General features: G+C 36.9%; 1 protein-coding gene across 1 annotated transcript in view; it reads right to left on the minus strand.

Moving 5' to 3' along the window:
* Window positions 1–8,939: 8,939 nt before the first annotated feature.
* ARMC4 (armadillo repeat containing 4) overlaps window positions 8,940–22,472 on the minus strand; it is a 177,899-nt gene continuing 164,366 nt past the window's right edge. The window contains exon 21 of the mRNA XM_021716171.1: window positions 8,940–9,220. Coding sequence (XP_021571846.1) covers window positions 8,980–9,220 — 241 coding nt within the window. The 3' untranslated portion in view covers window positions 8,940–8,979. The remainder of the gene's footprint in view (window positions 9,221–22,472) is intronic.

Genomic DNA, 22,472 nt, shown 5'->3' on the forward strand with positions numbered 1-22,472 from the left:
AAAAAAAAAAAAAAAATTGCATACTTATTCTTACATGTTTCAACTTCAGTCACCTTCAAAGTACCCTCTGTTAGATGCAATACAGCTATCGAGACAATTTGTCCACTGCTCAAAACAGTTTTTGAACTCAATTTTGATGCCTTTTAGTGCCTCTGCCTTTTTGTTTCATCTCTTCCACATCAGCAAAACATTTCCCTTTGAGGACTTTTTTCATCCAGGGAAACAAAACAAAAAGTCACTCAGGGTGAGATCAGATGGATAGGAAGGACGGGGATACAGGGGTCATGCTGTTTTGGGTCAAAAACTGCTGAACACTCAGCGCAGTGTGGATAGGTACCAGTCACCTGTTTGCCACAACTCGGGATGCTTCTTCAGCAAGTCATAACGAAACCCTCTCAAAACTTCCAGATAAAAACTTGGTTGATCATTTGATCTGGAGGAATAAATTCCGAGTGTATTACAAGTGGCCCGCCCTCCACAAGATAATTCTAGGTTTTTTTGCGGGTTCCCTCTCATATGCTTAACTTTTAAATAAACCACCAAACTATTTTTCAAAGTGACCATATCACATCCCATTCAACTAGCAGAGTACAACAGTTCCATTTCTTCCACATACTCGCCAGTGTTTGGTATGCTCAGTCTTTTTGAATCTAGACATACTAATTCTAATGGGTGTGTCATGGCATCTCATGGTGTGTCATGGTTTTAGCTTGCATTTCCAACTAGACTGCTTTGATGCTGTGGAAGGATCAAAGGCAGAAGGGAACAGTGGAACTGTTTTGGGTCTTTACAGTTTGGTACCTTTGGATAAATTATTCTATATCTCTATGTATCGGATTACTCATCTAAAAAATAAAGATGACAAAAATTGTACTACATATTTGTTAAAATTAATGAGTATTCTGAATGTAAAATGCTTTATAAACTAAATAAGTATTAGATATTATCATGACGGTGGTTAAATTGCTGCATGATTTTGGGCAAATTGCTTTAAGTTATTTGGGGATTCCTTTTCAGTTCTATAAATTGAGGAGCTAAATAAGGTAACCTTTAAGTTTCCTTGAAGTACAAAAATGTTCTTGTCTATAAAATATACCAATGTTTCAATACCGCATATGTATGTGTGTATACACACACACACACACGCACTCATACACACACATATATACAACACATTTATAGAAAAGTACTTGTTAATGTGGAAAAAATGGTAGCTAAACATTAAATATTCATGCATACTTTATACTTTCTTATTAACTTAGCTATGCCAAGTTTTAAAACTCTACCACAGATTTCTATTTTTCTATGTCTTATGTGGAGGTGGTTAGTAATAAACTCTTCTTTTGTTTCTTTCATTAATCTGATCTGGGAAAAAAGTCAGTTTTAACATTTACACAGAAATGTATCTCTCGTATCCCAAACTTCAAAATAATGCAATCATTTCATTGAATATCATTCAGTCAGTTCAAAGTATTTTGGAAAAAACTTTAAAAAAATCTATATCTGGTTATTCAGTTTAAAGAACCAAGCCAAAATTTGGGATGACAAAAGGCCTATTTGGGTTTGTCTATAAATGAAATTTACTTCAAGGAACATCTAGCTGAAGTTGAGAAGACCAAGGGAATTGTGGTATAGATTTATTAGGAAGATGCCAGTCTTCTTCTTTTAATAACATTGGTCTGAACATGTATTTTATTACATAAAATCAGATAAACAAATAATGTGAAATCTGGTAGAATAGAGTCTCAAAGTTGATGATAAAATCATTAAGAGATTTAAGAATATAGTTAGTTGTACCTAATTAATGTATTTTTTAGTAGTTGACTCAAACACACATTTATTTCCTGAAAATTTAAGTGACTTCAATTGATCTATTATGACACAAAGCTACTTGGTTAGAAATGTACTCATGATTGTGTGTTTTTTCCTTCGAGTTTTCTTGAATACCTTATAATTTATCCATACTCCATAGTTTAGCAGGAGTATTTTAGGTAGAAGAGGGATGGTAGATATAAGAGCCAATTCTTCCTTCATATTCTCCGGCATTTAGGGATTGAAGAATGACAGTATCACACCATTGGTCTCCTATTTGTTTTTGAAACCTCTGTGTTTCTAACTTTTTATTTCACCATATCATCCAACATCTTTCTTTAGTTCCTGTACTCCATTTTAGGGCTTGATGTGATGGTGTTTTCCCATAGTCAGAGAGTTAAAATGATGACTCCAATTCTTCCTCTCTCCCTGTATTCATGCCTTTTGCCTTCCTCCTGCAAGTGGGTGGAGTGACTGCTCCTCCATTAGTCCTGGGCTCAGCCAAGTAGCTTGCTTTGTTTAAAGGGATTCTCACTGATCTGGCACAAATTCTTGAAAGGGTTTTTGTATGTGACTTGCTCTCTGGCATCTGCCATCATCATGAGAACATCTCTGGGCTGGCCTACTGCAGGATGGGAGAGATGTGAGCAGAGTCATCACCCCAGTCATGCCTAGTTATCTGGATCAGGCAATGACTGGTGAGCCCTAGTTGTGCAAACAAGTCCAGCCAGGACCGGCAGTGCTGCTAAGCCTTTTCCCAGTCACTCCAGCTGCACGAGCAGTAAACACTCAGGGTCCTCATCAAGTGAGAGTCTGCGGTTGTTTGTTCTGCAGTATTACTGTGGCAGCAGATAAGGGGCACAGTAGCTAAAGTCCCATTTCTAAGCAACAGCCCTTCATATTCATAATTTTTAAAAAATAAATAGAATATGAAAGTATAGTAGTCTAGAGCAAAAAACTATAACCATCATTTCATCAAATTTTGAAGCTATAATTTGGTAATAAATGAAAAAAGGTTTAATATCTGAATTATTTGATGAGATGAATTTATTAATTCTATCAGACCTGGAGAGATAAAAGTCAAAGACAGTTTGGTGGTTTATAGCTTTAAAAATTCAGGTAGGTTTCCTGAAGAAAAATGGGGTTTCATTATTGGTTTGGAGTGCAGTTAGATCGTGCAGCTCTTAGGCCATGCTCCTTAGCCCTGGGTGTATATTAGAAGTACTGGGGAAGTGTTCTAAAAATATCCATGCCAGGCCTGTCCCAGACCAACCGAATTACCACCTCTGGGAGGGAGGCCCAGACTTATATATTGTCTAACAGCTTTCCCAGGTGTTCCAATGCACAGCCTGGGCTGGCAGATGCTATCCTAAGATGAATGATTACATTTTATAGGCAATAGCTCTAAACATTTCAGTCTGACCTCAAAATACAGGCTCCTTACAAAAAAATGTAGCCCTGAGTCACTTCTGTGGTACAGAACAGAATGGTTAGAAGGTATGAAACATATAACATCTGACCTGAGGACCTTTTTCTCTAATATGGATAGAAATATATTCACGTTAAATAACTTGTGAACAGTCCCAGGTTTTATGTAAAAATTTCTGTCTTACCCAGTGCAGCACATAGTTTGACAATCTCACCTCCCAAAGCTTCTTGTTAACAACTGCTCTTTGGGTGTCCCAGTCTCTGTTTTCCCCAAGAATGTATGAGCCAGGTCTGAAACAAAGAAGACCACAGTGCTTCTAGAAATCAACAGCTGAGATGAAAACCCCTGCTAAGACAAGAACTCTAGCTCTAGATTCAGATAGGCCTCAGTTCAAAATCTGTCTTTATCATGTACTACTTTTAGTTTCGTCATTTTCAAAATGAGGATAATAATGGTCATGAGTAATGTCATGCAGAAGAGCACCTCACACATTTCTGGGCACATGGTGGCACTCAATAGATATTATCTATAATAATGGTAATAGTTGTTTTAATCACAACTGTAAGGCAGTTAATTCCATTCTAGCTATTGAGCAGCAATTTATTTTATTTGGGCCATTGTGAATTTTCTCAGAATTTCCAATGACACTAGTTTTCTTTTTTGGAGTAACATGGAATAAATTTAATCTCTCTTCCAAATGAAGAGTCTTCAACTGTTCAGAGATATGTACCATGTTTTCTATTTTGGACATCCTTTCTCGTTCTTCTTTCCGGTTTCCTTTGGCAGACTACCACTGCTTCACTGCATGCAGTCTTAAGAAAAAAGTAAGCCAAGTCTATTCATTTACTAGGGCTGCTGTGGCAAAGTACCACAGACTAAGTGGCTTCAACAACAGAAATGTGTTTTTCACAGTTCTGGAGTCTGGAAGTCTGAGACCAAGGTGCTGGCAGGGTTGGTTTCTTCAGAGGCCTCACTCCTCAGCGCGCAGATGATAGTCTTCACGTCCACGTGGCACTCTCCTGAGGTGTGTGTCTGTGTCCAAATCTCCTTGTCTTAGAAGGACAGTTATGTTGGACAAGGGACCATCCTAATGAGCTCATTTTAACTTAATTACCTATTTAAAGACCCTCTTTCCCAAATATACTCACATTCTGAGGTACGGGGCACTAGGACTCTTAACATATGAATTTGGGGAGGACACAGTTTAGCCTACAACACCCACCTTTTGAGTCTTCTCCCAGGAGTCTGACTTCAGAGCACAGTGTGGAGGACAGAGCATGGAAAAGGCCAATTCATGCTGGCATGACTGTCCTGAAGGGTCTTTCTGTTAGATCCCTAAGGCTACTTGCCACGGTTTCTGTCTTTTCTGAGACTTGGTCCTTTTGTTTTCTTTTCTATGAGCAACCATGTATGCGATAAATGTCCTTCTTTTTTCTTCTGAGCTAGCCAGAAGCAATTTTTGTTGTTTGCAATACAAAAGCAATAACTCTGATGCGTATAGTACTCTAAGTGTGCTCCCAAATGTGTATGTACTCTAGACAACTGGTGCCAGAAGCCAACCACACTCCTTGGAAGTCCCTCCTATGAGAGCTGACAAGTTCCATTTGGCTGAACCTAAAGAAAACTCTAAGCATACATACATGCTAGCAGATATTTTTCTTTACAATTGCTATATATTACTTATATGCTTAATATTAATCTGTTCAAGGAACGTGTGCTGTGAAAGTATTAGGAGAAAGTACTCTATAATTTTGATCTTTTTTAAGTTCCACCTATCACTAAAAACCTTACCAGAGACAAATGTTTTTTCCTATTTAGTTAACAGTTGTGATTCATGATAAAGGCCAGGAGAAGAGTGGAGTTAGAAGCAGCTCTGATGGAAAACAAGCTCTGAATACAAGATAGGTGTTACTTGGGAATAAAATGTTACAACTGAAGGTAAGACCCATAGTGCTTAATTTCACAGGAATAGTTGGTAGCTCTGACAGAGCCTACTAATTGCACTCAATAGTCATTTTTTTCTTTTATCATATTAGATGATTTTAGCTGGGCACATAACCACTCAGAATAAAAGCGACATTTTCCAGTCTGTCTTGTAGCTAAATATGATTATATGAATGTGCCCTATTGGGTGGAGAATACACAAAAGTGAGATGCACAAGTTTTAAGGTTTGTACACTCCTCTTCTCTTTTCCTCCTTGGCATGGGATCAGGGATCTCATTAGCTGTCATGGAATATGCAAAGGGAGCACTCAAGAATGGGACTAGACCAGGAGAGAAAGAACAGGGAAACCCAAGGTTTTTTGGGGCAGAGCCTTGGCATCAGCTTGGAAGTTTGTAGATGGAGAAAATAAGCTTCTCTCATTTCAGACTCTGTATTTTGGTTTGGCCTTCAGCAGGATCTATGTCCTGATTGATAAGTAGCTGTTAATATACTTTCTACTCTTGATTGAATATTGTGATCATACTGGAAAATGGAAATACAATCAAACCATAGTCAGTGGTCCTAAGTTGTATTCTGTGTGCTCAGTGAACAAATGAACAATATGTAGAATACTCAGGTCTAGCACTTGTTGTGAGGGAAAAGACCTCAACTTCAATAAAAAAATGTTACATCATATATTTTAGTTTCACTAAAAAAGTGCCAGTAAAGAACATGTCCAAGATTTCAAGTGGCTTGCTAAAGGAGTCTGCATTGGCAGTATATTTGGTTTTGTTAATAGCCTGATTCTAGTACATTCGAGCCAAAAAAAAAAAAACCAAAACTTAATTTTTAGTGTTGGAGAGAAGAGAATTTCTTAAGAAAATCAAAGTGGGTGGAAACAGCTCTATCATTGTGTATATGACTCTTTTTAAACACCACATGTTCAATTTTCTTCCTTCTTTAGAGAAAAAATAATACTAACATGACATTGAGCATATTAAGAAACCACATACATATGCTGGAACGGGAACTATACAATGTTCTCCAGACGCAAATGCAACCAAAGAATGGAAATCATTTACCCCGAGCTCCCAACTCAAAGCATACAATAGTCCAGCTTTTGAGTATACAGTAGTCTGAAGCTAGCCATTTCTTCACAGTTTTGATGCAGATATCCAGAGCCATTTGTCAGAGCCATAAAATATTTTCTTCCAGCTCTGATGATTTATAACTGTGAGTTAGAATTTTCTTATTTAGTATAACAAAGAAGAAAGAATAAAATCTTTTGGACATAAAACTGATCTAATACTTTTATTATCCAGTTTTGAAATGAGTGCAGACTTTTGATGAAAAGATTGCAAATGTTAAAATGTTTAGAGACACAGTTTTCATCAGATACACATAAGGGTCTATGACCCAAAAAAACAGACTGAGAGCCCGTAGGTACTGAATAATAGAAAATAAGAATTTGCTATAATCTCACTCTATAGCATTAGAATATTAAAGCAGCTTAATCCAATTGAAATGACAAAAGAGGAACATCTGTTGCAATAGTCCATGGTTTTCAAATCCTTGTTATTTTTTTTCAGTCCTACAGACTTGCTTGCTGTCTGTAATTGTGAAGCCAGAGCCTTGCAAAGACTACTTAATGGAGAGTGTAATTCAAGCCTGGAATAAGAGTTTGATGTTTGCTGCATCAGTTTCAAAGTCCAGCTGTAAATATACTATAGTTGAGAAATGGAGCAATATAATCTTTGTAGGTTTGAAAAAACAGTGATACCTAGCCAAATACTTTGAACTGTTTGCTTGTTTAAGAAGAAATCTATTTCAAGATTTGATTACCACTAAGTCAGACAACTTTTTCATCACTAAGTCCTTTCAATTCCATATCATATGTTTCAAATTTTGTCTGCATAACTTATTTTTGTTCTACTTTTCTGTCAAAAACAATGTGGAAATCCCAGGTTATATAATTGAGGTCTTGGAGAGGCAATATACATCTAGCCAACCAAAATAAAAGGAAAGCTATTATCATGAAACATGCTTAAGGAAGTCTATCCTTTGTTTGGCTAAGAGTGCCAACATTGTGATCCTAAAATGAAGTCAAAGGAAACTAAAATGGGTTTTCCTTCATGTAACCATGTGCAAAATCATTCTTTACCATAACAAATGATCTGTAAAAATATTTGTGCATATTTTAAATGCCCATGAGAACAAATCAGCTTAAAATTTTTAAAAAATGTATTATTTGTATAATATACTGGAAGCTGAAATCATTCCATTTATCTTTCTTATTTGGGTTTATCATCATCATCCTTATCAGACAAGTCAAGTTGAAAGTCTCTCTGCAAATCCTCTCTACACAGAGCAGACACTAAAATATCTTCCTTCTAATCAGATTGAGCATGTGATTCTTTCGAATTACTGCTAGAAGGGACATTTTGCATGACTTTGAATTAATGTTGCTTCTTTTCATGGATTGTGAAATTCACATATGAGGGTGTACTAGCAATAGAAGGTTACTAATGTGCAGAGTTGTGAGCTAGTGATGAAGTTCACAATGACATGGCCAGGGTGGCTATGTTTGGGGCTATTTAGATGTCTTCATGGAGTGGTCAGAGAGGGGAGAAGGAGACTCTTCTGCTAGCCACCTGACTAGCATGAGAAAAACGTTCTTTTGTGGGATGGTAGCACAGAGAGGCTGACCATTACTGGTCTGGCTATTTGTATAAGAATGCCACAAAAATGCTTAATAAAGAGAAAATGAATGGCATATGAACTCTAACTGAGACCTCATGAAAACATTCAGAGGAAGAAAGAACAAAGGGCAGTCTTCCCAATGTACATAGAAGAAACAAAATGTTTTCCTAAATTTTTCAGTCAGTGTCAACATTTTAGATGGAAATATGCTGTTAAAAAAAGACTAGCCCCAGTTTTCTCAGGAAGAATTTTCCCTGAAAATAATCCTGCATGAGTTTTTAATATGTAGGATTTATATTGTCAATCAGTTTTCATTATTTATTTTTTGGCCCATGAATTATTTAGAAGTAGGTTTAAAAATCTCCAAATCTATTGGTTTCTTGGCTATTTTGAGCTATTGATAGCATTTATAATTTTATTGTTTTACTTTTTGTTGAATTATGCTTTGCAGTTAAGTATATGAATAATTTTTATAGATGCTCAATCTATGCTTGAAAATAAGTATTTACTATTTTTGTTTTTAAGACTGTATACATACATGGTATATATACACATATATATCTATTATGTCAACCTTAATTATGTTTTTAAGAATTATTATCTTAACATATCTATTATCACTATAGTGATTCTTAAAAACACATATTAAGCACTATTTTATAGTGATAATAGATATATAGATATCAATGTATATCTATAGATATCAATATATCTATATAGAGATATACGTAACTATTATCACTGTTTTTTCAAGCTTACCAAATTTTGTTCTGCTCAGTGACTTTGAGAAAGGCATGTTAAAAACCTGACACTATGATCTAAAATTATAGATTGCCTATATTCTCTTGTATTTCTGTTTATTTTTTGCTTCAGTAATTGTGAGGCTACACTTTTAGGCCAAAACAGATTCAGAATAATTATGTCTTCCTAGTGAATTATCATTAAAGCAAACAACTCTTGATCCATATTGATAATGATTTTTTGTCTTTAAGTCTGCTTAGCATGTATCAGCTCTCCTTTGATCAACACATCTGGTGTTGTGATCATCACAGTTTGCCCAACCAGAATCTATTTATCCCTCAGGGCCTGTTTTATTTAGGTAGCCCCTGCTTTCCTATATAGTTACGTGTCTCAGGCGAAAATTTGATTGGTTCACCGGTGAGTCCATTAAGTTTTTCAGTTTAATTCTTATTGGGCGTGACGTCCAATGCTGGTCAAAAGGAAGCATGCTAGTAATAAAGGAGCGTCTAAAAAAGTTTCTACTTTCTGAGCAGGAGCCATGGTCTTGGATCTCCACCTGGATATTGCTGTTTCTGCGATGCACTTGAAAGTGCTGCACCCATCTTGCTACAAGCCTAAAAATGAAATCAACACAGAGGATGTCAGAGTAGAGAGAAGAAAAGAACTCAGATCATTTATGCAACCATTACCCAATTTATTTTTGCATGCCCTTTTTATTTATGTGTAATTTTTCTTTTAATACCTTATATAAACTGAAGAAAGTTGAGTTGCTTTGGACCCCAGTCCAGAGGGCTTTCTTACCTTCTTAAAAGGTGCATTTATTCATTGAATAATATATTTGCTCTTTTGTCATTGTATGGTGTTATTTTCAACTGCTTTGCAGTATCTTTCGCTTCCAATTCTTTGTTATACATATTTAGTTTTATTTGTCTTTTTTTCCTATAATTTTTGAAAATTATAATCTTCATTCTGCAAGCAGTTTCCTTTAAAAATAAGAAAGATGCCTAGGCATGGTGGTTCACGCCTGTAATCCCAGCGCTTTAAAACGAAGGCAGAAAGATTAATTGAGACTAGGAGTTTGAGACCAGCTTGGGCAACATAGTGAGACTTCATCTCTACAAAAAAATAATTAAAAAATTAGCCAGACATGATGGCATGTGCCTGTGCTACCAGCTAGCTGGAGGGCTGATGAGGGACGATTGCTTGAGCCCAGGAGTTTGAGACTGCAATGAGCTGTGATCATAACATGACACTCCAGTCTAGGTGACAGAGTGAGACCCTGACATAAATAAATAAGAATTTTGATGTTCAATGGCATTTTTGTAAAAGTGAAAATCGATGCAGTCTAAATGTTAGCAGGAATTAAATAAACATTAGGCATACAAATAATGAAATACTTATGAGCAACTGAAGTAGTAATATTGATATTCACCTGGAAAAATATTCAAGTCATACTGCTAGATGATAAAAGTACATTGTACAACTATATTTACAGCTGGCCATTTGTGGCTTTCTTTAGTCCATTTTTATTCCTATTATACTTAGCAAAAATTCTGTTATGTTTCTGACATGTTGATGCCACCTTTTCCTAGTTTTCACTGCTAGTTCAGGCTTTCTCTAATTTTTATATTCCTTTAGTCATATCATTGGCCTGAGTGGTGGTAAGAAAATTCAAGTTTCTATCTTTCCTGTAAGCCTTTTTTCCCTTTATAAATCAGTTATGCTTTATTCATTCATTCTTTCAAAAATATTACTATGTGCCAGATAGTTAAGTCTAATTGTCAGTCTAGATATTTAAGCTAACTAAAATTATATAATCTGTAAATTAAAACTATCAAAAGGAAAAGATCGGAAGATACTTGGCGAGACCTCATCTCTACAATAAATCAAAAATCAGCCGGGCATGGTAGCGTGCGCCTTTAATTCCAGCTACTTGGAAGGCTGAGGCGGAAGGATCGCCGGAGCCCAGCAGGTCGAGGCTGCGGTGGCCGGGAGCGGCCACTGCGCTCCAGTCTGGGCGACAGAGTGAGACTCCAACTCAAAAACAAAAACAAAAACAAAAAACCACCAATAAAGTAGTTTTGACCATGAACGAATAACAGAGATAGTCTCTCATGCATTTACTGAGTTTTAACTGAATAAATAGAGTCGTAATCAGAAGACAAGTGTAAAAAAAAATGAGCAAGTCTCAAGTTATTTCTAAGGGTGAATCTTACTCGGTAACTTACCAAGAAAAAGTTATACCACTTTACTACCTTAGAAACTGAAACCTTATTTATTATCTCTCTGTAAAATAGGATAATAAATGCCGACCTCCTGGATCTAGCCTGAGTGAATATGGGTAAAGTAAGGTAATCATGAATTATTATATATTATAATGATCTTGCATATTACACATACAACATAATAATTATATATTAGATATCCCAGACACTATTGTACTTACCTTTCATATATTAATTTCTTTAATCTTCATTATACCTTATGAGTAGGTATAATTATTTTTATTTTGCAGATGAGGTTTTGAGACTCATGATGGACATTTCCTCCAAGAAATAAAAAATGATTTTCTAGAAATTTCGAAGACGTCAAGGATAAAAAGGGTAAAAAAATGGAAATTATCCTATACAGACCAAAAATCACTTTTGTTAATTTAAGAGTGTAAAAATGCATCCTGCACATTTATTCTTGCCAATTAAATTTCATTGAAATTAAAATAGACTTCACTCAGACAATACTTACATATATGGAAGAACTTGATTTACTTTGAAATGACTTCAGCTTTAATTTGAAGTGAGCTTTAAGCACAAGAATGTTTTACCCTTTCAAAGATTCAATATGAGAGGTGGATACTCACATCCCTACACATTTAGTAACCAACATGGCTAGAAAGCAGATGACTACATAGCTAGTCATACTTTTAATACATAGTACTGTTGCTTTTCTTAGAGGCAGAAGTGGAATAGGTCCAGACTAACTTTCACTCGCTGAGAATGCTTTCTAACCTGTCATGGTTTCTACATGATAACCTTCTTTCTGATTCTTTGCCGATTTCTTCACCCAAACCAGAAGAGACCGATAAAGGAGAGTCTGTTTCTCTTACTTCCCCACAGCCCAGACTACCTGAGGCAGGGATTTTTATTGGCTCCGTCCACTGCACACTTACCTCATTGAATATCAGCCATGTGGTTGGGCAACATGGAACTCTCATGCTCCAGTCTCTACAGGACCCATATAAATCTGCATAAATTCATCCCCTTACCAGTGCTTGGTTTTTCAGGGATGCATATACCTAGGCCTAAGGCAATCTATGTGGTGGCTGCAAATTTCTTCTGAAGGGCGAAAAATGTATATTTAGTAAAAACAAATTAAAGCCCTGAGTCACTTCAATCAAACCCAGTTTGCACTGTGATTGGCTGAAGAGAAACTCCTACCAACTCTTCTCAATTTGTAATGAAATTTAGAGTTGCTGCAGCCACTTTGCAACCACGAGGGAAGCCAGCTGAGAATGAAGCCAATGTTCAAAGGATGGCACAGCCAAGATTTCAGAAAAATAAAATTAAACCCTGATCAAGCTTCACCTAAAGATCACTCTTTCTTTACGTTTTTAATTTACATGAACTGATAAATCCCAATTATCCTAAAAGTCATTTTGAGTTAGGGTTTCTGTTATTTGCAATTGAAGGCATTTTTGTTGATGCTGATTATACATTTGGCCAGCAGGCCTGAAGCAAAACACTGCATGTGAAATCCAGGACTGCTTATGTAACCAAATGGCAACCCTATCAGGAACAACTTGGGTTTTATTAATGCAACTGATTAACAGCTTCCTGATGTCTTTCATGTCTACCCCACACTACATCATCTCTCTCACTTTTGATGTGGTCCCTGCTCTTCTGAGTCCCCTCTTTTTGTTCATCCTTGGTGATCTGGCTGGACATCTCTTCACGGTTCTCTAATTTGCCTTCCAGAACTTTGCACCGTTCTGCTTCGCCAACTTGGCACCTTGTTCCCAATCCTGCACTGTCCATATAGTTTATTCACCTGCCAAAACTGTTTGTTTAAAGAGCATCCAACTGTTCAGAACTCCTTTCTTCCAATTAGGTTTTTTTATTATGTACGTATTTATTTATTTATTTATGCCTGTGTCCTAAACTTGTTGAAATTTGCTTTCCCAGAACTGATTATTTTTTTCCTCATCAGTTTCTTTTCTTCTCCTTAGGAAAGGAATGCTAGGCTTTTTTTTGAAAGAAAATTATTATTACTTTCACAGAAGTTTCAATCCTTTTTTAGTTCCTTATTAATTTCGTCGTTATGGAAAATGGAGTTAGAAAGGATCTTTGCCTTATGCATTTTGTAACAAGCAATTATCTCCAGTGTACTTTAAAATCTATTTCACAGTCTGTGGTTGACTCATTTTCTCCTGCAAATATCAGGGTAGTTAGAAATCTGTCTCATCATCACCACGTTAGGGTGTTAGGATACATGTCCTCATGTAGTTTGGGATAGAAATATTAAAATAAAGCAGGAGCATTTATTTTGTTTATATTTATTTTTTGTTCATACTGTTTGCTTTTCTTAGAGACACTATAATAACACATTTTGAAGATAAAATATTAAGTTGTCACCATAATACCAGAAGCAAAACCTATTACTTTTATTTTTTACAACCCTCTCTCTCCAACACATATTCACACACTGACATGATTTCCCTGTGCTCTTGGGAAGAAAAACCCAGAAGTGTAAGAGGTGGCTGCAAATTTCTTCTGAGGGGAGAAAAATGTATATTTAGTAAAAACAAATTAAAGACTATTTTGGTTGTGGAAAGAAAGCCCTAGGATTTGTCCCCCTCCACAACCTCACCAGATGCACTCCTCCTTGCAGTGTGACTTTGTAGTTTTCCCCATCACGTGGGGGGCGGGGATCTTGTGACTGGCTCTGACCAACTGAATGCCACAGAAACCATAATGTACCTGCTGTCCAGAAGCTTCAAAAATTCTTGTGTGCCTCTGGCATTCTCTTAAAAACCCAGTGCCACTTCCACAAGCCTGGACCAGCCTTCTGGAAGCTGAGGGACCACATGGAGCAGGTTCAAGTCAGCCTGTGGTCTCAGCTGAGGCCCCGAACACAAGAGAGCCTGGCTAAGACACTGAGCCAACCTGCAGGTAACAGCAGCTGTATGCAGGCACCCAGTGATCTAGTCCCAGTTGCAGAATCACAAGCTCAATATGCAGCTGTTGGTGATAGTTTTTTTAGTCACAAAAGCTAATTGGTTCAGAAATATTTAAGCCTCCAAGCATAGCCTCATGGAGGTGCTGAGACAGGGAGAAGCTGTGGGAGAGGAGAGCAGAAGGTAAGGGGACAGGAGTTCATCAGGAGGTGATGTCTGTGAGAGATCCTGGGTTGCAAGAATGGCTGGGACAGAACTGAGGTGTGGGATTGCAGAGTAAAGCTTCCTTCTGTCCTGCCCAGAGCCCTGATTCTCAGTAAACATCTCCCTCTCTCATTTGCTTTAGGTGAGTGACATTTTTCAGCAAAGAAAAAGGGCAGCGTCACACGTCCAAGAGCACAAGGATACAAAAGGGAAGACTTGCAAGGTGAGATTAGAGAGCACAGACCATGTAGATGACTGGCCAGTGATGGGATCATACGGCCATGTGGAAAAATCCATCCCACTCCAGGATTCCTGGAAACACTGGAAGCATGCTGTTTTTTCCCTATGTGGGTTCAAGTCAGTTTAATTGAAATCCTAGTGGATAAGGTCACCCCCACAAAGCAGCGAACCCCCAGTTACTAGAAGCTGATATGGGTCTACCCAGAACTACTATTTCCCATACGTTTTGTTTGTATTTTCATTTTTCAGAGTGAGACTCTGACATCAGAAACAATTCATCCTCGTTGCTAATTTTCCTTTTAATAGATCTGGAATGAAAGGAGAAATCATCCACAGCAACTCATAAAAAACTAACAGGCAACAGCACAGAGGGCCAGGCAGCCAAGCCGCATCCTGGGACTGACTGAGGGGGAAGGGCGCAGGGTCCAGCGCTGATGGGGACATGTCTAGGTTGGTTGCTTGTAGCAGGCGATATTTTGAAACACCATATGATGCATTTTTTTCCTCGTTAGTGTTTCCAGAGTTGGCTTTTTGTTTGTTAGTTTGGTTAGTTGGTTGTTTTTAAAACTTTGCAGCTTCCCTCTATTTGAGCCAAGAAGCTGAAAATAATTTTTTGCAGGGAAAAAGATGAAATGCCACCCAGAACAAAAAAGGCCTTGCTCAGCTTAGAGTTTCAAACTAGAGTTTCAAAATAAAGTCTGCAAATAAATAATAATCCCCCAAATTAGACTTTCAAGCCAGAGTAGAAGGTTTTCTCAGACCTCTTAGAGAGGAGTTTTTATACAAAGAACCAAAGTTTGGAGGATTGGCCTCAGAGAATAATGAAGGAGAGTACTGTCCTTCCACACAGAGGATCATGAAACCCCTCTGCTTGGGGAAGAGACACCTGGGAGTAAGGAAAGAGAGGGGAGGAGGTTGCCTGGAGAGCTTGGCCTGCTTTGGAATTGGAGGAAATAAAAAAGATTAGAGGCAGCCTGGAGGGCTCCAGGTCTCCTAGGGAAGGTTTGCCTTCATCAAAGCCCCATATCCAGCCTGGCTGAGCAAGGTTTCTGAGCTGGTGAACTGAGGGCGGCATCACAAGTATCCACCACGTCCTGTGGTGTAGGGAGGCAGCCAGCAGTTCCAGCCACCGGCACTGGCTCCAAAGGGCCAAGACGACCCAGACACCAGAAGGGCCGGGGGTGCTCAAGAGAGGTGGCAGAGGTGCAGCTTCTTGAGAAGCTGTGGGCAACCCCAGGCATCAGCACAGGTGCCAGGCATCACACACTGGCCACATGCCTACAGCCACCACCACAGAATGCCCAGGACTAGGAGAGCCCAAGTGACCCACAGCCAGAGAGGGAGGATGCAGACTGGGACTGAGAGGCTGGAGGGTGGCATGATTTTCCGGGAGGCGCCTACCTCTCCCGGGGCGCCCCCTGTTACAGGAGCTAGGGTGTTGGGGGGGAGGAGAGAAGGAAGGAGAGAACACTTAAGAAGGGGGAGGCTCTGAAAAATGCAGCAGTGAACCAAAAGGAGCTATTTTTAATCAAAAGAGACTAGACACTTTTAATTGGCAAAGTCAAGTTTTTCGCCCATCAGTGGAAAGACATGTAAAAATTAAAGGAAGTTACGTAAATTCTTTCACATCTGAGTCAACATATGTGATTTTTTTTTTTTTTTTGGACTAGACTACATGTAGAATATATTTGAAGGAGAATAGTGGGAGGTAAGACTAGGGAGGTGGGTTGAAATTAGAATGAATTGGATTGAGGAAAGGGAAGTCAAAGACATTCATGTCAATTTCCTCTAATCTCTAAATAGAAGGGCCGGGACTGTATCTGATAAACTAAAAATAAAGTGAAGATTTCCTAGAGCTTATAATTCCTCATTCCCTCTCTGAAACATTAGTCCTCTGCCTAAAGGACATAAATTTTAAAATTTCCTTTCTATGAAAATTATTAACAATATTAGCCAGATATGGAAAACCTTGTACAGCCACAGTGCAGGAAATGTCAATTTAGGTTTCTCAGGGCCCACAAGCAGAATCTGCTTTAGAACTCCAACCAGACCGGCTGCAAGTCTTGGCTGGAGCACATCTGTCTCCAACATCTGTCTCACATTCATGGCACTCAGAGGCAGAAGGAGAAGACCCTCCCTTTACACCTTCAAGTTTGTTGTTTTAGCTCATAATTAGTGCAGTTTAAGAAAATAATCCAAATAAATTGACCTCAGAGATTAAAATGCATTAGCCAGTCTTCTGTTTTAAATCAGCATCAGCAGCTGTTTATTGCTTCAAACAGGACAAAATCATCAAGGTGATCCCTTAATGGTTTACACTTTGCAATTACAGATTAGGAACGATCATCAAAGCCTAAAAAAGCAACACATCCTTCTCAAAGCAAAACCCGGGGCTAAACACGAGATCCTGCCTGTGTGTGTACCACATTCAAGCAAAACGAGATTTGGTCTGGGCTACAGTTTCTCAGCAAATGGAGGGGTATGAACAGGGAGGGGGAGACTATGCAGAAGCAGACAGTGGTATTTGCAAGTAGTCAAGGAAATGGGCATCTTTATAGACCTGTTTGTGCATCTGGATTACATCCACGATGCAACTTGAGCAAATTCTCATGGCAGCATCCCACCAGAGAAATATTTCTCACAGCTCAAGCACAAACTTTTCAGAGGTCCTCAACCTCTTTTTCTCTCTAAAAGGGCTTAATTGCACACAGGAGTTGCAGAAAATGTGCATTTGGCTTTTAGCACAATCTAAACGTCACACAGCAGAGCTTATGAGAGAGAATTAAAGTCATTTGAAAGGCCATGTTGGCACTCTTCAGAGGCACAGTTGCAAGACCTTCCTAATGCTCCAAATGTATGGCTATATGTTCTTAAGTTCTAATTTGCACTCACTGAATCATACACTGGGAGAACTTGGCTTATTCAGAGTTAAAAACACACTGAACTGACTGAAAGGAATTCGAAGGGTTTCTTTGTCTTAGAAATCAGTGACTGAAACTATTGGAATAACAAAATGACTGGCAACCTGGCATAACCCGAAGGAATAATGCAACCTCATGTAAACAAAGCACCTGTGCAGATGAAAGATTCCCCTAAACTACCCTGGTGGAGAGACTAAGACTTGTCCAATGCACTATGGCCACATATGACAACCGAGCATTTGAAATGATGCTAGCTCAAACTGAACTGTGTGGTAAGCTTAAAATACATACCAATTTCCAACCCTAGTGCACAAATGAAAATATGAGATATAGCATTAATAATTTTTATATTGATTAAAAGTTTAAATTATACTATTTTAGATGTATTGGGTTAAATTAAATGTATCAAAATTAATTTCATCTACTTTCTTTGTACTTTAAATATGATTACACAGTGGCTCATATTATATTTCTGTTGGACAGGGTTTCTATGGAGGTATACCGAGGTGCTTCATGAAGTCAGAGTTCATTTCATTAGTTATGAACTCATTCTCTAAGGTATAAAAAACCAACATTTCTGGTTAATTTTATGACTTTTGTTATGCCAATTTTTTTCTTAAAATTTCTTTCTCATTCTTGCTCCTTTCTATTCCTATACCCTAGGCTTGGCCTTCTACAGCTTTATATTGAGCCAAATATTACAAAATGTTTATTGGTCTCATTTCTTCTCTTATAATCTATTCAATGGTACCCCTTTCAGATAAACTCTCAAGAAAGTCTTGTATAAAAACTCTTGAGAATTTTCTGGTAGGGGTCCATTAAATATGTATTTATATATATAAATATGTATACATATATAAATATGTATATATATATTTTATATATATGTATTTATATATTTTTTTCTTTTTTTTCCCCATGCTTAAAACCCAGTGACTAAAGTCTGGACTTCCCAGAGCTTCTGATTCAGTAGATAGGCGTGGGGATTTTGCTTTTTAACAGGTACCCAGACTAGTCTTATGTGGGAGGTCTGAGTAATATTGGCCTGTAGCACACTAAGCTCAGATTTCTCAAAGTAATTTTCAAAGTTCTTTTTACCTTCATAATCTGGCTTTGGTCCAATCTGCTTTAGGGAGAATGGGGACATACCTAGAGAGCCTTTGGAAGAAAATAAGCCTCTGTCCTGAGCAGTTTTGATACTTTAAGGGCAGAGTTGGCCTGAAAGGAGTCTCCAGTTCTGCTGTTGACTCCAAACTTACCATGATAATTATCTACATCTACAGAGGAATTTTTCCAAACTTCTGCCTGAATTCAGGACAGTCAACCTACTCAGTGCTGCATTTTGTAGTGCTGCATTTTGTAATGCTGAGACCATAATATGAATGTATATTGGCCAAGGTAATTTTGACATATGTACTTTTTCACAAAATATTTTCTTTGGTTTTCTGTTGATCGACTCCAGGCACCTTTAGGAATGCTAATGTCAGGACTTCAACTCTCATCTAATAAATAAAGATGGCGACATTGCAGACTGGTGAACTGAAGGCCATAGATGGGCCATAGGAAGTGGTTTCATTTTTCTGTATGACAGCTTATGGACTGAACTGTGTCCCCTTAAAATTTGTTGGAGTCCTAACCTCCAATGTGATGGTATTGGAGATAGGATCCTTGAGGTAATTAAGGTTAAATGAGATCATAAGGTGTCCATATAAAAAGAAGAGATGACAAAGATTGATCTCAGACACACACCGGAAAGTCCAGGTGGGACACAGTGAGGAAATGGCTGCCTGCAAGCCAGGAAGAGTGACTTCATGAAAAACCAAACTGCTGGCATCTTGATCTTGGACTTCAGCCTCCAGAACTGTGAGAAAATGTATTTCTTTCATTTAAGCCACCTAGTCTGTAGTATTGTGTTATGGCAGCCCTAGCAGACCAATATAGCAGCCATATTTAAAATTTGAAGATAAGTCGTAAAATATATGAATTTCTATTGAATAGCAGTAAGATCCAGCAGCAATTTATCTGTATTTTCCAGTTTTTCAGTCTCTTCCACTCCATTTTGTCTCCCAACATGGATGCTAAAAGTTAATAGGCAATTGTATCAATATTAAAACACACACACACACACACACAAGCTCTTTTCTCTCATTTAGATGACTTTCCTGGTACTTCTGAACATTCAGGTTTGCAATTGCTAATGTAACTAATGTACTGGTAAAGGTCATTTTTTTTTTCAGTAGTGAGAAAGGATTTGCATTTAACTATTCATACTCTTCTGTCTGAACTCCCTTTTGATATATGTATAGTCTTCCTTTATGAGCAAGTCAACCAGCTATAGATTTCCCAAGTTTGTAAGAACCATACTGAAATACACCAATACATTTTTCAATCATGAAAATAAATTAGGATATAATTCTAGACTGTAATGACAAATCTTAACTCTGAACATCATGGAGCAATTATGTAATTTATAAAAAATGTCTTTTATCAACTAGTAAATCAGGGTGGCATGAACTGGCAAAAGAAAAGCTTCCTTTTGTCTTTACAGATGCAAATAAAGAAGTCACTTTTACTTGAAAATTGGAAAATAATGGATTGGGAATTTAAGGATTCCATCTGCTATGCGATTTCAAGTCAGCCATGACAATTATGCATCAGAAACATATTGAAGATCAATTTTACATCTTGCATTTATAGAAATTGAAGCATAAAATATTTTAAGAGACAGAACATATAATAACCATTTGTCAGAGAATGTGGAAGTAGAAACTGGAGACAGATTAGAGTGGAGGAAAACAAATGTTGAAACAAGGGGAAATTAATCTAACAATTAAAGCTTAAAGAAACAGCAGAGAAGAGAAAATCATAATGCTTTAAGGGAGAACAGAAGTCCATGAAACTGTCCTACATTTACTTATTGGGTGGTGCATTTTTGAGGGAGTGTACTTCTATTAGATTTATTCAGGCAAAATATATAAAGAAACTTAGTAAATCACAATATTCCTCTTAGTCATCTACAATGGAGTAAACGAATGGGTCAAAATCACTCTTCTCAAAACAGCATTACTGTATGAAGCAATCTATCAATGATATTTGGAGTTGTTATTTCATTTGTATGTTTTCTATACTCTTGGAGTAGAATTCAGCTGCTTAATTTACAAAAATCAAATAAGGAAATGTTCAGAATTTATATACGGGCCACTTCAGTATGTTTTTGTTTCTTCTTTTTTACATTTGTTTGTTTACTTATTTATTAATTTAAAAGATGTGAGGTACAATTCAGGATTAGGTAGATAAGTGGTCATCATACATGTAAAGTTTGGGCCTCCCTATGGTCCCCATTTCACTTGGTTTGAGATCAGGTACCCTTATTGATGTTATGTGTTCGCCCCCTCCCCCTAGCAGTGTCCAGCTACTGCCAAACCCTTTCTTATAGTATTATGATAAATGTTCAGGGTTCACTTGTTAAAAAATAAAATTAAGTACCATGCGAGTAACTGACGGAATTTTATTTTTTAACAAACCCCCACATGCACCCCCTGAATGAAAATAGAATTTTTTTTTAAAGTATGTTTCAATTATATTGTACCATTATTAGTCACGGGTTAAAACTATTACAAATGTGTGTTTTGTAGATTAAGAATATTTTTAATGGGTTTTTTTTAGATATTGAAGCTACTTTTCTCATATTTTTTTGACTCCTCAGTTGCTTTTATTTATTTATTTATTTATTTATTTTTTGTAGTCTTTAGCCAGGTCTTTTTTTTCTTTTCTCATATTTTCAAGAAAACTCATTTATTTTATTTGTTATATACCCCATTTGTAAACTAGCTTTCTCTTTCAAAGCTAGTAGTAGGAAGTAGAAGGAATGTCTGGCTTAGATGTTTCCAAATGATTAAAAAGTATAATTAATTGGGAGTGTTTTTATTTAAAAGAAAAGAAATTCATGTTCATTGTGAAATAGATTAGAAATTACAGATGAGCAAAAGAGGAAACAAGAAACATTCTTATTTCACCATTCAGGAATAATCACATGTTTACAGTTTTGTGTATATAAGTCAGTCATGTGGATATAATTTTTTAAATGTGCTCACACTATTACTTTAGACCCTGCTTCAAAATTTATATTTTGAAAGCTTTTAATGTAATTAACTATTGCTCTATAATGTGTTTATTATATGATTAAACTATAATTGAATTAACCAAATTTTTCATAACATTTTTCCCACTATAAACAATGGTGTGGTGAATTTCATTGAAGAAAAATCACTGGACATAATCCAAAAGGTACACAAAATTATAACGCTTTTTGTATGCATTGCCAAACTGACATTTCAGAATGATTATGCTCAGTTAGATAGACCCTAGTCACATATGAAAGTATCTTGGTTATCAAGTCTCCAGTATTTTAAAAGTAAGATCATGAGTACAAAATACCCAAAACAATGCCGGCATATAGTTGCACCATTTAAAAGTTGGCTTCCTTTCTACTTTATTCTCAATTAGGGAGAGAGTTCCACTTTTTCCACTTAGTATATGAGGGTCATTGAGTTTTATTTTTGTTTTCGAGGGGCATTTTATGAATTTGAGGCAGTGGGGCTCTTAAATGAATGGGTTTCCTTATTGTTTTCACTGAATTACAGGAATAGACATAGCCTATTCCATTCCCAAATCTTCATGGAATGAGATTAAACATTTTAAATTATTTGGACTGGAGAATTTTCTTTATCTTACTAACCTAATCCTACTAGGTCAAAGAAAAAGGAAGGATTTACTTAGGTTCTTGGTTGTCCATTTATCAAAAACTGAGATTTTTATTTTCCTAAGTGGAAATAAATTTTCCAAATATTTTGAAGTATTGTTTCTCTATTCCTTGCAAATGTGTAACAGTAACACCAAAATCTATCAAAATAGCAGGATTCATAGTGCCAGGTCCTGAGAAATCTAACCTTGCATTCACTTTCAGAAGCTAGGGAAGTTTTTAAAAGAAACAAGTCATTTTTCGTTTGTAGGAGGTCATCCTGATAGTAGCAGAAGAACACTGACTGCAAACAGCAGAAGGATCATTTTAAGGATTTCTAAAGAAAACCTTGCAAACTATGGAGGTTGGAAGATCAAAGATTATCTATTTAAAATTCCTTCCACCTTAAACCTCATTCAAACTGAAACAGTCTATAATTCCTGAATGTCCTGAGGACGAATAAAGACCTAAAAAGAACCTTGTCCCTGAATACGTATTAAAAATTAAGGCTGTCCGCCTTAAATAGCACAAAATAAATATAACCAAAACCTTATACAAAAACTAATGGAAAAAAAAAAAAACGTGCTCGC

The sequence above is a fragment of the Carlito syrichta genome, unplaced genomic scaffold, assembly GCF_000164805.1.
Source record: "Carlito syrichta isolate Samal-C Ts95f unplaced genomic scaffold, Tarsius_syrichta-2.0.1 Scaffold308231, whole genome shotgun sequence".
NCBI classification, from domain to species: Eukaryota; Metazoa; Chordata; class Mammalia; order Primates; family Tarsiidae; genus Carlito; species Carlito syrichta.